This window comes from Anoplolepis gracilipes, chromosome 10 (genome assembly GCF_047496725.1).
Source record: "Anoplolepis gracilipes chromosome 10, ASM4749672v1, whole genome shotgun sequence".
In the NCBI taxonomy this organism is placed as follows: Eukaryota; Metazoa; Arthropoda; class Insecta; order Hymenoptera; family Formicidae; genus Anoplolepis; species Anoplolepis gracilipes.
The window spans coordinates 575321-593201 of record NC_132979.1 but is presented as its reverse complement, the minus strand read 5'-3'; the positions used below and the strand labels follow the sequence as shown (position 1 = coordinate 593201).

Genomic DNA, 17881 nt, shown 5'->3' with positions numbered 1-17881 from the left:
AAAAAAAAAAAGAGTCGAGGGTACCACCCTCTCTCGAGCCTCGGTGACCTTTTAACACAAACCGGAAGTAGAAGAGGCGGCTCGTCACAACACACAATCGCGACGCGACGAGGGTCGTTCAACTATAAACGACCACTACAATTACGAAAACGCCCGCTAGGACCTCTCGACTGGTTAAAGCTCTGCGCGGAATAATTAAACGAATATACGCGCGTTACCATTTCGGATTTCCCTTTATTTCTCCATACGTTCAGTACGCGCGTTGGTGCGTAGGGTCGTTTCCCCTAATAAAAAAAAAAAAAACTTTTCCCGTAAACTGAATGATAAAGCTGAAAAGTTAACAAATTTAAAAAAGATTGTTCGTAAAATAAAAAATCTCTATTATTAAAATATAATATATAGGAAATAATTGTAAGGAAGATAATTACACTGTCTGTTGTGTGGTTTATTAATCGTTTTGACTTGGCGGGAAAAATGCAATTTAATTAATTATTAACATGATATTATATTAGTTATTAATATAAACGACAATAAAATTAATTAATTAATTATTAATGTTAAATGTAAGTTAACATACGACATAATTTCGTTGTCTTTGTGCGTTTCCTGTTTACGCGATGAAGTGCATTGATAACGACGCGACGAGCTTTAAGGTATTAGCGTCCTTCCAGACAATTCCAAACGGCCGCGTTCCACAAACTGGACGCCATGCAGAAATTAAACCAATTATGCCTGTCAATTTGTGTACGCTCCGGTGGCATAATCATAGCACTCGAATCCCGTACCACGTTGTTTGACCATTAGTGGGTATACCCGGCTGTCAGAGCGCTCGCTCCTATCAAAAGGACCCTCGGCATCGCTCGGTCGCATTTGCACTGCCGCCATTCTATTTCGGTCTCGATTCGCCGAAATTAAATCGGTCGATTGAATTTTGCAAATTTATTAGCTCGCGAATTAAAGCCGATTAAAAAATAACAAATTGAAAAAAAAAAAGAAAAATCATTCTGAAAAGAGAATTGTTTCATTCGCGCTCTCTTATCTTGCCACGCGCGCGCGCCCCGATTAGACTTTTTACAATTAATATCAAAACCAACACGACACAAATTCTCCCTCTCGACATATTTTTGATAAATTAAATGTTTATTTATATAAAGCGACGGCAAAGTTATTATTCTGCCATTTACGTGTAAATGGACGTAATTTTATAAAAATTGGAAACTTTTAATTAACAAATTATTCTCTAGCACACTGCAGATTGCGGTAAAGTTTCACTAATTACTTTCTTTATCGAGCAGAGCTATGCAAACTTCAACTCGCATAAAAAACAGATGATTATGATCCGCGCAAATTCGTCCGCTTAACAAAAATCTTTTGCTCTAAACATTATTTTCTACACCCGCAGAACTCCATATATAAATCTTCTTCCCTTCTTTCCCTTCATCAGTTCGATCTTGAAGATATCGAATATGCGCGTGAGGAGGTAAAACATCGTACCGGAAGACGTTTCTTACGTGATCGATGGCAGACAATACTAGACAATGGTTTACCCAATTTGGTCCTGGCACAACGACCATAAATTCGCGAACGGATCTCGACTGAGAGGCCTGCCCGATCTGGCTAAATAGCACGCACACCCTGGCTCCCGTGGACATCGGTCTTGCGATACGAAGGGGACAGAGAAGAGGGAGGGAGAGGAGAGAGGGGGATGGACGACCCCCCCCCCCTCCATTTCAGAAGCGTGCCTTGCTCCAGGTTAGGTACTCCATCAGCTGGCTCCTCGAGTAGGCTTTCGGCATCAAAGCGACCGGACCGGACCGGCTCGGCTCGGCTGGTCCCTCAAACACGCACGATTACGAGTCAGACTCTCGCACGAGAGTCCTGGCTCTCTTGGAATTCTCTTGTCCTGGGCAGGGAATTAGGGCTTTCAAACCGAGCCTCCCCCTCTCCTCCCTTCCCCCGGCTAAACCATCAACCGCATCAACCGCCAATCCTCCTCCCTCGTCCACTATCTTCTCTCTGTCTCTCTCTCTCTCTTCTCCTCCTCCCTTCCCAGGATTTCCTGGAAACACGTATTAATGCAGATTTCATTATAGCGCCGTGTTTACGCAGCCAAGATGCCGCTCCGCAGCTTGAATTATTCGCGTCCCTTTGACGCCACGGAACTATGCGAGCCCTTCACCGTCGTTGATTAATCGCCTGGCTTTTTAACGCGCCGTTGCCGTTGCTAACGACGCCGCTATTGCATTTGAATGCAAATCGTGTAACAAACTCACGTATTATACGTACACGTGGTACACACGTGAGCTGCGAGCTCTGCCTGATGGATCGGTAAAAAAAAAAAGAATAATTTCCTTCGCGAGACAGAAGCGTGACTCTAACTGAAAAATCAAATACTGAGAAAAACGGATAGTCCATCTTACAATTAGTTATGTGCGCATTATAAGTCGCGATTATACATCAGACATTTCGAATTTACAATCGTGAGAGACAATAATCAATGAGAAATTCGACATTTAATTTTATAGCTTATTCGATTCATACTAATATCGGTTTGTTTCCATTGAAGGTAGTCGCTCTTCTGAATGAGTAACTTTTGTCACACTGAATACACACGGAAGCCTATTGAGCATTATCGTACACCTAGCATAATGTATGTGTGCGCGATACCGATATAATTGTATTTGCTCCTCTCCCCTCTCTCTCCCCCTCCCCCCTCCCCCCTCCCCGGGGGAAAACTGAATCAATGATCAATAAACACGTTATGCTCTCTTTATTGACTATAATGTTTCATATCGCGCAAATTATCGTGTTGTGTATTTATCTATCTAATATCAACACCTTTCTAACCACTTCTCCAACGTTCCCGAAATTCGATACATTCGAGTGCCATACATTTGGAGAAAAATCACCCTTTTTATCGCGGAACGAAATAAGATTTTTCAAAACAAAGTATTTTGACACAAATTTTCCCGGATGATTTTTAATCCTGGCATTTTGTCTTTTTCTCTTTTTTTTTTTTTTTTTCTTTTTACCTAGCAAGATTTGTGTGTAATAAACCCTCCTCCACTTGAGATCGCAAGCGGGAAAATATCAGAGTCGCTCTTCTTGCGCCGGCCACGAAATTAATTCACATACGCTCGCGTAGAGTCGGTGGCCTCGATATAGTAGAGGAGCGGCGTAAGCTAGACCCGTAGGGGGTGGTGGACCGTACGATGGTACGTGACTGGCTTTGATTCACGACGCCATTGAAAGCCCGTTCCTCACTGAGGGATGTATAATGGGCGGCCGGCCGCATTTCGCCGCTTTTCTCCATGTGTCTTGCAATGTAAATTCGTAAACCACCCCTCTTTCCCACTCTAAATCACGGGACGCATCGTATTTTAATAGACGTGAGAGAGAAGGAAGGATATCGTTGCGACATACGATGTCCTTCCGAGAGCTTTTTCTTGAAAGCACGATTTCTTGGAAAATCGAAGTTCGATGCGTCAAGATGGCAACTACGTATATGCGGATTGCTATGCATGTCGAAATAAAAATATACCCTCCAGTTGGAAACTACGTATCTAAATTCTTCGTATCTTCGGGCCAGATGATATTCGACATTCTTTCATTCACACACATATATACATGTATCTAGAAAAATATATAAGAGGTATATATTCCGATATATTCCGGATTTACTTCTCGTGGCATATATCTCGTGTCAGGTTTCGGAGCAAATTGAATCTTATTTTTAAGTAAAAATAACTTTAACATTGTTGTAAAATTAGAATTTTTTAGAGATTAGTTCTTTGTAAAATCAATAATGCACCTGAAAAATGCACATTAGAGAAATGTTTTTCCTGATAATGTTATTGGATAAATGATTTACGCTGTCGCAATTATAGATATTTATTTCATTTATCGTATCTTTATATCAAAAGATCAGAGAGAGCTTTTATCATAGAACTTTTCTACAAATTAAAGTCTATATAAAATGCTGCATTAAACAAGATCACATTTTAAAAGTTTTGAACAGGATCAATTATCAAAGTATTATATATTAATAAACTTATATAGAAATGGTTTAATTGGCAAAATTGTAATTGAATTATGTCATCTTCAAATTATCGATTTCAAGTAGAAAATAAGTGTAATTATAAATTATTGAAAATAGAGAAAGAGAGAGATAAAATCATTCAAGTATATACACACTAGGAAATTAATTCTTATGTAAAATTAATCAGATAAATAGTGTATTTTAGTAAATAAAAAAAAATCTCTAATCGGAATTCTGATAAAGGCAATCTTGCAAGCTATAAATAAGATTTTTATTGGTAGCTTATTTATTTAAATAAGCGTTTGCGACGATATTCGAATTGAACTATCGCCGACATTTGTAACTTATTATCGTTATCTGAGAGAGAATTTTGCGACCAGGAAGCTGGTTATTATTGGCATATTGAATTTTAGGTACACCGAGTTTTAATAAATGAGAGATCCGCGTTTGTGGGATCGTATCACCGATTCGACATCCTACAAATGCATTTAGACTTCTTGATTATCGATTCTCGATAATTACCCCCCGGTCGCGCGGATTCATTAATCTGCCTTTTTTTAGTCATTAAGAAAAAAAGGCGGGAGAAGTATCTTCCGACCTGTACTTACGAGAGAAGTACTAATCGATATTACATTTCCATCGATTCAACCGCGCGCTCTCGCAAGTTTCATTTTTTAGCAGGCTTGGTAATACCTTTCTCGTATGGGTTTCGCTCGCTAGCATCCCGTTGCGACTTTTTCCATCGTTATCCATCTTTCGAAGAATATTACGTATATTTTCAATCATCTCAGGAATACCGCACGTAATTTTTTTTTTTTTTTTTTTTTTTTTGTTTCAAAATATTCCATAGAGTGAAATTTATTTTATAAATACATTTTTTAATGTATAAAAATTAACTGCAGTCAATATCATAAATTTTCAGACGGAACAGACATTCTTCGAAACTTTTTAGAAAAATGATGATTACCACTCTAATGATTAAAGACAGATTATCTGAAATTACTTTCAAATACTGAGATCTGAAAATTCAGACGAAAGTATGTCTAAATTCTTATGCAATTTTTTACAGCGTACAATAATTATTTCAATATAAAATTTTTAACAGAAAACGTTAGAATATATCGATCGAAGGGGAAAAGTGGTAACAAAGTATGGCAAAGTCATGGAGCGATTCCGCTTTCCGGTTTAGACAAGCTTAGCGCTTCGATGATGGTGTGGATCGTACCGCATTATTTTGTGGATTTAAGAAAATTGAATTGCGTAGAGAGAGAGAGAGAGAGAGAGAGAGAGAGAGAGAGAGAGAGAGAGAGAGAGAGGGGGGGGGGAGAGGAAACGAGTTTGTGTGGACTGGCTTTTCGAGAGGAATAAACGGGTCACAGTTAATTGGGTCGCTGTCATGTCCCGTTTAACGAATGTTTAATTTGTCTCGTTACGATGCCGGCACGTAATTAATTTCAATTAATTATATCGTCACTCCCGGGTCATCCTCTCCTCTCGTTTTACGGCAATGATTTCGCGTACCTACCGCTCATTCGCGAATAAAATCACGTTCGCCAATATGTAAAATTTTACGAGAGATCCGTGCCGTTTGTGCCTGTGTCACAAGCACGTCCCCCTCCCCGTCCCCCCCTCCTCCCCCGATACCCCCTGACTGCTACATTGCGGTTGTAATTAATTGGCAAACTGCAAATTACATGATAATCCTAATTATTTGTCGCTTTGTAAAGCGATTGCTCGGATAATGGCGTGATTAGAATTTCATGATTGTCGTTGTACCGTGTTTGTGGTTGGCGTAAACCGAGAGATACGTTACAGTTGTAAGTATTATTTTACTGCAAAGAGATGTATGTACAATAAACTGTAATTAGTTAATAACACGAGCAATTACGCAAATTTCCACAAAACTTGAAATTTATTTCTCGTAACCAACTCTTTATCGTGAAAAATCAGCTCATTTATTTATGAAAAATCGATAGGTTTTTTTTTTTTTTTTAAATCTCTTTAATAGTACCTAATAAAATTCTGCTATTTCGCACACAGTTCTAATGTCCATATAGATTTTTCCAAAGGAAAAGAGAATCCGTTATCAGAACATTATGAGAATCGAAACGCGTACATAAATTTGTAATTAACATTCGAAACGATCTCCGAAATGGATCGCCACAAATGTGAACGATATCTGTCGATTGAAAAATGCAGGCACTTTTCAATAAACGCGACGGAAATCTGCGATTCGATTAACTAGTAATCCAGAAATGATTTCTATTACCTTCATTAATTCTATTTCCGATATTTACTGGTTTAAAAGGCTTTATTTATGCATTTGATTATGCAAAAAAATATGTAATTAGAGGGCAAATATCTCAAGTTGAAAAAAAATTTCATCCACCAATTTCGTGTCTTGTGGAAAATTTTAAGTTTTCTTTTATTAAAATCAATTAGTAGTATTTAATTACGAGATTCCACTCAACGCGCAGATTTAATTGACAATTTTATTGGCTACGCGATATAATTGACTGTTACTAATTCACGTATAATCAAGCCAGCGTTGTTGTAATACTTTTATATCATATACATATAAACTCACCTCGGCGGGAAAAGCATAGTTATTAATACGATGCTCAGAACCGTGACCGTCGTCCAATCCATAATGAATGTATATTTCTTCAAACTGATAGTGATAGGCGAGCGGACCACCCGTTATATTGACTCGTACCTTCGCCTCTCTGTCTGCTCTAAACACCAGGAACTGCCCAGTATTGTGCAAATGTCCGGAAATCTGAAACCAGAACAGATTGAAGCTTTGTTAGTGTTATTACATGTAACTGGACAATTATAATTCACAATTAAATTTATAATATCAGCTGTACAAAAAAATGAAGATAAAAAAATACTCGTAATAATACGTATATCTTCAAAATATTTCTTGATATTAAAATATCTTTAAATATATTATCTATAACGATAAATATTTTATTGCTTGAAAAAAAAAAAATTTAATGATATTTTAAAAAAATAACACATTGCTAAATTTGTGATAAAAAAAAAATATGTAATCATACGCGGAATATAATAAGATTCAAACAGATTCGCGCGATTTTCTTAATGTAAATCAAAATGGTTTGACAAAACGGTAAGACGTAAGATTTTTAATGTAAATTCCATGTACTTTAAAACGAGATTCACGAACAATGACTTTCGCTTTATCGTAATGAGCTGCATAAGAGCCGCGGCTGCAAAGATGTCTACAAGAAAGGGCGGCAACTCGTCGTCCGCGGGATAATTGATTAAGCATTTAATTGGATGGAATAGCAAAACCAGACACGGTGCCATGTCGCACAGGAGCTCGGCAAAGTGCAAGACGAGGCCGGGGAGAAGTCCATTTTCTTGTACGTCGCCAAGAACCTGAATTATGGCATCATCAGTTAGAAATAATGAGGTAACCTCGGGGAGAAGCCAGCCGCGAAAGACACGTCGGCAAAAGTCGACGGGAGATAACTTATTATTTTGCAATAGATTTTTGGCCTCTCCTTTTTTTTATCTTATTTTTTTTTTTCTCGTAGAACCTTTCCGTAATAAACTAATGTAGAATCATCTCAGCTTCATCAGCCTTTTCGAAATATCATTAATATATATAATCATACAAACGCATTAAAAAATACTTATTATATTGCATAAGCTAAACTTTACTATAAAAAATGTAAAAATAAATTTTGAACAATCTTTTATAACATTATTTTTGCAAAACTATTGTTTTGGTCAACACAACTGCTTTTATTGTATAGAAAGATTGTATGTCAAAGAAAAGATATTAAAATTTGATTTAAACTTAAAATAATACTAAAATATAAATATTTAAAAAATTAAATTATAAATTTTAAAAAATCTTAAAATAATATTAATATTAAAATATGTATTTATTAAACAATTGGATCGTTACGACAATGTTGATTGTTAAGCTCATTTAAAAAATTTCTCCTTGTTTCTTCTAAATTCATTAAGATATCGACAAAACGGCCTTCCTCCTTCGCGATGACAGAGAAAAATGAAAACGAGCAGACGACGCGACGACGTTTCCCCCGGCGCCGGTGCCGGCGCGCGGTAGAAGAGAAAGAGAGAGAGAGAAAGTCAATGGTGCATAACTCATTATTTCGCGATAGATTTCTACCCCCTCGATTGCCCCCAGGAATAATTCGTCCGCCCCTTTCGTCTTTTTTGCCTTCTGTCTAAGTTCCTTTTTTTTCCTCGGCCTCGTACCATCGTCTTCGAAACTTGGATCAATGGAAACGAGTCTCGGTAAGAGAAAGAGAGAGAAACCGGAAGAGCACTCGCGGCAGAACACGATAGTTCCGTGCGATCTTGAATGCTCACAAAGGCCTTCTTTCCGAGGAAACTCAAAGTTTGCTCGGGGGTCGGATCACCTTCCATCTTGGCACCCCTTCGTTCTGAGCTTTCCCTCTCGCCCGGAAAGTCGTCCGCCCTTAGTCCGAACAATCGTCATTGCACATTCTGTCGGCTGTCGTTTTGTTCTCCTACGAGAACTGCAGAATTCATGAGAGAATTGGGATTGAAAGAGAAAAGTGAGGGGAAGATGTCGAGATGTAAGAAACACGTGACGTTAAATTTCTTAAAAGCTCAATCTATTATAGTAGTATAAAAAATTGATCCTTTTAGACTTTTACGTATATTTTTTATTGATATTTAAACAGTATATCGGTATTTTTAAAACTTTTATATTTAGCTTTTCCTAGATCGAGCCTCTGCGCGTAGCATGTTTGTAAACATTATGTAATTTTTGAAAAAACACGGTCTAGTTTTATTTCGTAAAATATTTACATTAAACTTAATTTCATTATTAGAACAAAATTGAAAAATAAAGTGTCCCATTTTAAAATTAGATATTTTAATAATTGTTTGTTTGTAGATATTTTAATTTCACTGTTTATTTCTTGAAAAAGAAAAATATTAATTTCTTAAATTCTATTTAGATTTAATATCTTCAAAAGTGTTTTCTTTTATGCAAAAAGAAATAAAGATAACCATCGTATCACAGTTTTGAAAACAGTGTTTTGAGAAAAATGTATTTAGGAGAGGAATCGAACGGATCACCATCAAAAGTCATTAAAGCTAATACATTTCGATATTCAAATTTTACATGACATTACGCAAAGCGCTTTTAGCATTTAAAATATAAAATTAATGATTAATTTATGAGCTAAAGTGTATATTTGTAAAATTAAAATTTCTTTTTATTTGTAGAAATTTTTGTGCACACTATAACATTTAGTACAGTTTTACCTACTATAAAAAAGTTTGTTCGATGTAAGATAATATTTCGATTCTGAAATTAAATTATATTACACAGAGCAAATCTTTACTTTAACCGTGCATTATCCTACTTAAAGCAACTTTGTCAATTTTGTGAATTTTCCAATAAAATTTGAAGGGCATATTTTTCAGAAAATGTAAAAAAAAAAAAATCAAATTTTTTAACTCTCTAAAGCAGACTGAAAGAAAGTAGTAAAGTTTATCAACTTTGCGGCGTGACAGTGATTCACAATTAATGGCTGTCTGACAACTTCCTTTTTCGGGTAACGGAAATGCACCGAAATGTTGGGAGAAATCGTGGGAATATAATCAAATTTCAAGACGATTAGTTAAGAGCGTTCAGAGAATCCTGACGTAAAGTCTGTTTATGAGATTCCTGAAACTCGCTAAATCGATTTTCCATAGAGATTACTAATTTCGCGATTACATTCTAGGAGTCGTGACAACTATGAAAAATAGATTTCAGTTGTCTCTACTAACACGCAAACTGTTTTCAATTACATATACCTGATTATACTAAATTCGGAACTATACTTCGTTCTCAAAGTCTCGAACGAGAGCTGCAGTAGAAACAGATATCTTGATGAGACAAAGATAGACTTTCAGTTTAAACTCTGAGTAAAAATCCAGCGTAAAATCTCACGTAAAACATGGAGGCAATTGAAACGTTGCACCTTTCGAAAGACCCCTCCAGAAGCCAGGTACCATGGCAAAATTGTCCGTAGTAGTAATGAACACGAATTAAGTGGCCACCAGGTAGAATCATCTCGCATGGGACTCACGTTCTTCGTGAATTCGTATAAAACTCTCTCTTGCTCGCGCGTTTTTTTCAACGCAAGTTAATCGACAGTTGGTTCTGTTTATATGACGGTTACGTCACAACCGTCATATAACCGTTTCTTAGAGCGTTTCTACGATTGGGTTTATCGAAACGCTCGCGCATGTAACCGCCACCATCAGGGTGTACACCCAGGAATCGACGATTGGTATACAATTCGCCGGTTTCGTGGGGGATTGTTTGTGCGAAGGAACGTATTGCGGTATATCGACGGGCCGTTAACGGCAACTTTAGATGCGCGCCGGAGAATAGCCTCGTAAAGGCTATTTTCCTCCCCGAAATCTACTCCCCGATCACTTGTTGCGATAAAATTACGACGGGAAAATAGCGCGTCGAGGTTGCAGGATGGTTCGACGATAACTTACAAAATTTTTAAGTAACTCTTATTCCCCGCCCAAAGTTTATAAAACACTGCCTAAAAAATTGCCTAAGAAGTCAGACACATTTTTATCTATATTTTCAGATCTGGGTATCTAAAAGTAATTTCAGACAATCTGTCTTAATCATTAGTCATTTTTTTCAAAGTTTAGAAGAATATTTTAAGATTCAAACTCTTCTGAAAATTCGGACAGTGTGTCTGTAAGAAAGACTTTGCAGACATTTACAATTAGTCTGCAATTATATTTTGTACAGTAGATAATATAAAATGTGCATTTCATCAATTGTTTATATATTGTTGAATTAATTACTAAAACTAAATTTATTAATTATTAAGATTATTAAATCTAACTTATTAATCATTTACTTTTTATATATAATAATGATTATTTTTAAATATAACCATAAAATTCTTCTCTATATTTTATAACGCATATCGTATGTGTTATATACTTTCCATAAATTCCTAGCTACAATTTTGTAATAAAGTATTGATAATTATAATTAAAACTCCAAAATTCTTTTCATAAATTATTGATTTGTATAAAACAGCGATCGGATAATACCGGGGAAACTCAAGTTTGGTTCCAAAAACACGAGTTTTCACAGTTAAATTATGGTATCTACGACTGTGCTATCGCTCTGTGAAACGATCTATAGATACGTTCTTGCGAGCAAACTGGCCATACGAACGGACTCGAGAGAAAGAGAAGCGGGAGGAAGGGGGATGTATGTGTGTGGAAGAACCGGAAGAGCCGCAGGGCAACGAAGGGAGATGAAACGGTCGGAGCAGACTCCGCCGAAGACGTACGTTCGACTCCAGGGGATGTCGGGGAGGACGCGCGGTTCGTTCTATTGTTTAATTTAAGTGCCAAAGTTTTAACCGGGTTAAACGGCGTATAAATTCACGAGGCTCTCTCCCTCCCGAGGTCTCGCACCGCTCGGTCTCGCACCAATGAGGGGAGGGGGGGAAGGGGGGGGGGCGACGTCGGGCTATGAAACGGCCCGAGAGCCGAGACCGCGTTTAAATAGCGCGGGACCAGGTGTGACGTCAGTGCGGTTTCCGTTCGCACCAAGCCCGGGTCTCTCGTTTTATCCCCCGCGCATTTCCCGACACATCGAGAGTCTCGCTCTTTTGCGAGAAAAACGTACTTTCCCGGAGAAAAAAAAGTTTCTTCTATTTTCCCGCTTTTTGCAGTATAGGTATCTCCTCATTTTCAAACGAAATTGTTCATCGCTCTTGTACAGAAAAGTTTCCAAATTTCGAGACATGCGTTTGTCGCGTATGATTTCTCGACGTGCGGTTTCACGCTTATTTCAATGAAAGGGTAAAAGGGCGCGTCGTCGTGAGCGCGTTTAACAGCACGGCAAAAGGCAAGAGAGGTGGGCACTCGAGAGAACTCTCTTTAGCGCGCTTTCCGCGCTAAAGGGTGAAAGGAGAAAGAGGCAGTCGTTTGCTAGAGGGTAGGCAAACAATGAAGAGTCCCGTTCGTGGCGCATTTCAAAGCGGGCGGCGGAATGCATCTAGACGACGGTAGCAGCTCGTGAGAACCGGCGCAGCCACCCCCGTCAGTAAGAAAGATTGACTCTAGGACGGGCACGAAAAGAGCAATGGAAACGGGACCTGGTCATAGAGTAGGAAAGAAACGACAGGGCAAACGATACCTTGCAAGCGCGTTTAAACCTTTTCACGTGCATTTCCGCGGAAGACACTTTGTGGTCCGTCTCTGCGAAAGAAGTCGATGAATGCGCATTTTTCTCTCCCTCTCTCTTCGGAGGAAACAGGAACAGGAAGCGATACAGGTATCGCTATCTACGACTTCCGTGGATGGGCAAGAGTATCTGGTTGCCCATCCACGAATAATACGAGAGCGAATAAGCCAAAATGTCGATAAAATTGTGAAGAAATGCAGAGAACAATATAAACGTAACACTGTAATAATATATGTACCAATGTAATATAAATAATGTAACATATTTTAAGAAATCAGAAATTTACAAATTTAAGCACATTTTTGTCTGAATGTTTTCAGATCTAGGTGCAATTTCAATGTGTCTGTAAAAAAAAAAAAAAACATTGTAGACACTTGTCTGCAGTTATTTTTTTACTAATAAAGTGAAGCGAAAAAAGATTTTTAAAAATTTCCCTTATTACATTCATCAGTTTGCAAACAACATCGGATACGAAACTATTTTTACAACAAATCTCAATAGTATCGGGCAACATTTTATATTTATCTGTGAAAAAAATAACTGCAGACATACTGTCTGAACTTTCAGAATAATGACTCTGATGATTAAGATCGTCTAAAATTACGATCAGATATCCAGATGTGAAATTTCAGACAAAAATGTTTCAGACTAAATTATTAAGCACAATTTCTTGCAGTGCAGTTTTTTTAATAAAATATCTTGACACTTATATCTCTCATTTGATATTTATCTTTTATTTGATGAAAGATTTATGAAAAATATGCGTGCATTTTGCACGAAATGCGAAAAATGCTACGAGATACGATAAAAGGAGTCAAGATATAAAGAGACACGGAAAGACAGCGCAATAATATCTTCGTCGCCAGCCAGCCAAGTTCTGGTCACTTGCATCTGGTACAAAGAGTTATTGTCGCGATCGCACGTCGCGTATTTATTGTATATCCTTTGGCGGGCAATATCGTTGCTCGGGAGTTTTTCGGTCAGCGTCTCTCGCATGGGGAAATACCGGGAAACGTATCCGTCTCTGAGACCCGTATCAAATGCCGTATCCGAGAGGAGGCATTGTCACGGGTACCGGGGCATTTTTCATGTTCGCGTTTCTCAGGAATAACAGTCCCGAGGTGCCGAGATCCCGCGACCGCGACAGCGCGCGATGCATGTTCCGTGGAAAATGGAGAGAACGCATTGAACATGAGGTGACCGTATAACGTGCCATGATGCTACATCTCGGTGTAAAACACACACATTGACGAAATTGAATTCAGCATATATGATAAACAAAAGAGAGGAAATATTAATGGAATATATTAAAATTTATTATCAAAAGTTATTTTTCCGTATTTATATATTCGATGAAATACGTCGTCCTATGGAATACGACTTTGCGAGATGAATTGTAAATCACAATTTTTATTATTTAATATTAAAAATATATATTATAAGATTATAAAGTAGTATTTATAGACAAGAAATAACACATGTTAATTTTTTTCCTTTTTCATTAAATCCCTAAACTACATCCGTTGGTGTCTCTCTTCTCTATTTTCTCATTCAAATTATAGAGTTGTGTGTCCCGTATAAGCAAAAAGATATCAATGAGAATATAAATGGAGAGAATATAAATCGAGCAGTGCATTGCAAGTTCTTCCATTCTACATCAAAAGTTCATACTTCTTCTATGTATATTGAAAGTTCACACAGAGACTTTTCGTTCATGCATTTATAAACGGCTTTCGACCTCTCAATATATTCTTCAATACGCTCATACTGCATGCATGAATCACTTGTACATGCAGATGGGCGAAAGTACAAAATAACGAATATCGTGGTGAATATAATACCTCATATCGCTCTTAATAAAAAATTTATAGACATGAAAATTCTTGCGAAATATTTCGTTTTTATATATTCCTTTTTAAAAATTTTTTTATAAATTTAAATGTCTTTCTCTCTCTTTCTATTTCGATACTTTTATGAGCATATGATGAAAATGAAGTAAGTTTGAACGAACAGGTAGTAGGAACGAACGGGATGAATAAATGTTTTCATAATTGAAAGTTAGCTTTTCCCGAGGCTCTTTCTCCTCAGTGAACAAAATCAGTGTTAAATAGGTGGCCTCATAATTAATGGCTTTATTATCGAATCAACGAGCTTTGGCTAGTGAAAAATGGACAGCGGAAAAGTGGAGCGGTGAATTCCAAATCCATTACTATCACGCGACAGCTCTGGGAATACTTTTACTAATCTGATTTTATCCTTGCTTTTTGAAAGGTGTCTCGTGTGAAATGAATCATTCCCGACGCTCTAATTTCAACTTGGTTCAAGTATGAATTAAATGCCTCTCTTAATCATCCGATGTACATTCATATCGAGTTTATAACGCTCCAATTTTAAATCAATTATATTGCTCTTTTTTATAAAGGAGTAAAAAAAAAACTTTACATATTCTTCTTCAAAGTTACGGAAATATTTCAAATGTAAAATAATCCCCTCTCTCCATTTCCTAAAATAAAAAATGTAAAATTCTTACGAATATATTACAAGAAAGTTACAAAATTTTGTAAATAAAAATTATTGTTGAATGTAATATTAAACAGAATTCTATATTTCGTCGCAATCAGTAATGTAGATTGGAGTTACGTCGTGTAATTATGAAATTTTATAAATATTTGCACTCTGCATTAATTTTTTAACTTCAATACCATTTATATTTTACTTGGATTAATTTGTTGTATACGGACACAATTCGAGCTTTTAAATAACTCAAATTATCATAGCGTTACATAATTTTATTCCAATCTGATTTTAATTACATAAAACGCGGAACTCTTCATAGCGATCTTGCAATGAAAATAAATCGACTGATGCGAATAATTACATGTAACGATCAACAATCGAACGTATTCAGAGCAAACAATGCGTCATATGCTCGTAATGAGTTGCCGCGTTTTCAAATCGTTAATATCAATGAGATCCTTCTCATTACCCATCCGCCAAACGTAAAAACCAGAGCAATTTAATCATCCCGCCGAGGGACACCCAGTATGTGTTCCGCTTGACTAACGAGACCGTCCGTCAGACAACTCTTTCGTCTTCATTTGAAGTGGACGTGCACACGAGAGGAGACCGAACTTTGAAATTAACTTCTCTCCGTATCCTTTTCCCAAGATTATACTCGAACGCGCAATGATACACAGGGTGCTCGCCAGATGTTCGCGTCGCGTTAATTCTTAATTCATTGGAAATTGAAAAATTGTCTAGAAATAATGTAACAAATATTTACTAGAAGATTAAAGAAGTTTCACATGTAAAATTAAAATAACCTAATAGATACATGACATGATACACAGTGAGACATTCTATATATAATTAATATTTGGTGACTCATTAATTTTTTATTAATGCTTCGATATCGTTTAGATATATATAAAAAAAAAAAAAAAAAAAAAAAGATTTATAATATAAACGTGACTAAAATATAAAAATGTTATATCGACTTTTTTCACGAGAGGTTCTGATTTCATCAAACACTCGTGCGTCCCAAAGGAAAGTAAAAGAGAGATACCTGGGAATTACGGTGCTATTTTGCGAAAAAGAGTGAATAGATTACCCTGTGTTTATCGACGTGCACTGGTCTCAAGTGACGATCGAAGAGTAACTTGTCCGGCTCGATGTTGATAGGACTTTGCCGCCTTCCTTTGCTGCAGAGAGACCACTGCGGATTTATCAGGCCCCAAAACGAAGGTCCTGCAATATAATGCAATATATTAGTAAAAGTAAGAAGATTCTCTCTTCTTTTTCGCAAAAAAAAAAAAATATTTAAATAAAAACAATGTATGATTTAAAAAACTTTGAAAATTCGAATAGAGGTGAAGATCAAAATTAGATAACACTGATATGCGACCATTTTGCTTCAGAGAAACTATTTGTATTATCTGATTTCCTACTGTGCAAAAATCATATTTAGGTTTGTTTAATCAGGTGCAATTTTTGAAAAACATAAGATTTTTTGAAATTTCTGAAAATGTCCATTTGTTAAAATCAACAGTTTTGATTAATAACTTAAACGTCAAATCGGCGCAAGACTTTAGATGACATTTAATAGGTTCTACGTTCACCTAGAACGCCCATAGATTTCAGAGTAAGTTTTTAAATTAATTATTAAGATTTACGGGATTTTTTTAATAAAAAAGAATTTTTCAATTTTTTTAGAAAAACAACCACAATTTTACAGTTTTTATTTAAAAAAAAAAATCTAATAAAAAAGCTGAAAGATTTTGATTCAAATTAACTAAAAACAAGCATGTTTTATCAAGAAGTAGAAAAAAGTAAAATGCATCCTCTCCAGTGAATTATTACAAAGATAAATTCTTCAAAGGAAAAGATATATATCTGTAAGAAACGTCTTGAATTAGGTGTGAGTTTCGTCCAGAAATATCATCCAGAAATTTTGAACTTGTACCTCCGAGTATCTGGAAGAAACTCGGTCGTGAAGCCTCGAGAGATAAGATTCTTATTTTCTCTATTTGAGTATACGGAATCGCGTCGTGTCACGTGTCAACTGCTCAGAAATCTGAAATTTTTATAATTCCAACTTTTCCAGCTGGTCGCGCCGGCCGGTCCGTCCGTCCCCTGTCCAGTCCGCGTCAAGTTTCGCTCAGTAAAAGGGATTTTGAACTCGTTTCGCTAGGTTCGTACGCCAGGGACCGCCGGCAACCCCCTCGCGCGCGTCTCCCCTTCCAAAAACTTTCGTCTTAGGAGGGAGCGACCAACGCGTTCGCGTTTTCCGGCACTCCTCTGAGAAATTTAACTTTCTTCACGTCGTCCGCAAGAATCGATATCCCCTGAAAAAGCCCGGCTTAACGAATCTTTGCTCGTGGTATATCACGAAACAACACAGACAGGAATTACATTCTTGCGGAAATGAATTTAGATAAAATTCAACTCTACCAACAAAAACTCACAAAGTCGAGTATTAAATATAATTAAACACATGAAAATTCACGTCCAACTTTTTTACTTTCATTCATATATTTACTTGTGTAGTTGTTGTAGTTGTGTACACATCTCCTCCAACAGCTCGATTTATCACTCTATACGCCACAACTTTAACAAAAGTTATAAGTCATCCTCTTAATCTACTCGTTCCCCTCTCTCGCAAGGGATAACAAACAGACTTTCTTGAAATATTCTCGCCTTGAGCGAGAGGTTTCTCACACTTTTTATACATATATATATATATATATATATATTTTTTTTTTTTTTTGGCATAACCGCCATCGACGACTCTCACGAGACTCGAAACGACAAAAGTGGACAATAAATTATTAGACGTGTCGACGTCAGAATCTGGCAGACGTAACAACACACGAGAGATGCACACGCTGATATTACTCGAGATATGTTATTTGTGTACAAAGTGTTTTAAATATATAGATTTACATCGAGTTTAACGGCACTTTAATTAATTCATTTGTAAAACTGTCATATATAAATATAATAATTTAATGATTCAATTACGATTTCAACGCAGGTAATTGTGATACGAAAATAAACGCGACACTATAAGCTTTCCTTTATACTAC

At 36.7% G+C, this 17881-nt stretch overlaps 1 protein-coding gene across 3 annotated transcripts in view; it reads right to left on the bottom strand.

Moving 5' to 3' along the window:
* Carpa (Carbonic anhydrase-related protein A) overlaps nt 1–17881 on the bottom strand; it is a 142084-nt gene that overhangs the window by 30900 nt on the left and 93303 nt on the right. For all 3 annotated transcript variants that reach the window (XM_072900622.1, XM_072900625.1, XM_072900623.1), the window contains exons 3-4: nt 15907–16043; nt 6627–6818 (exon numbers count right to left, since the gene is read on the bottom strand). In XM_072900622.1, coding sequence (XP_072756723.1) covers nt 6627–6818; nt 15907–16043 — 329 coding nt within the window. The remainder of the gene's footprint in view (nt 1–6626; nt 6819–15906; nt 16044–17881) is intronic.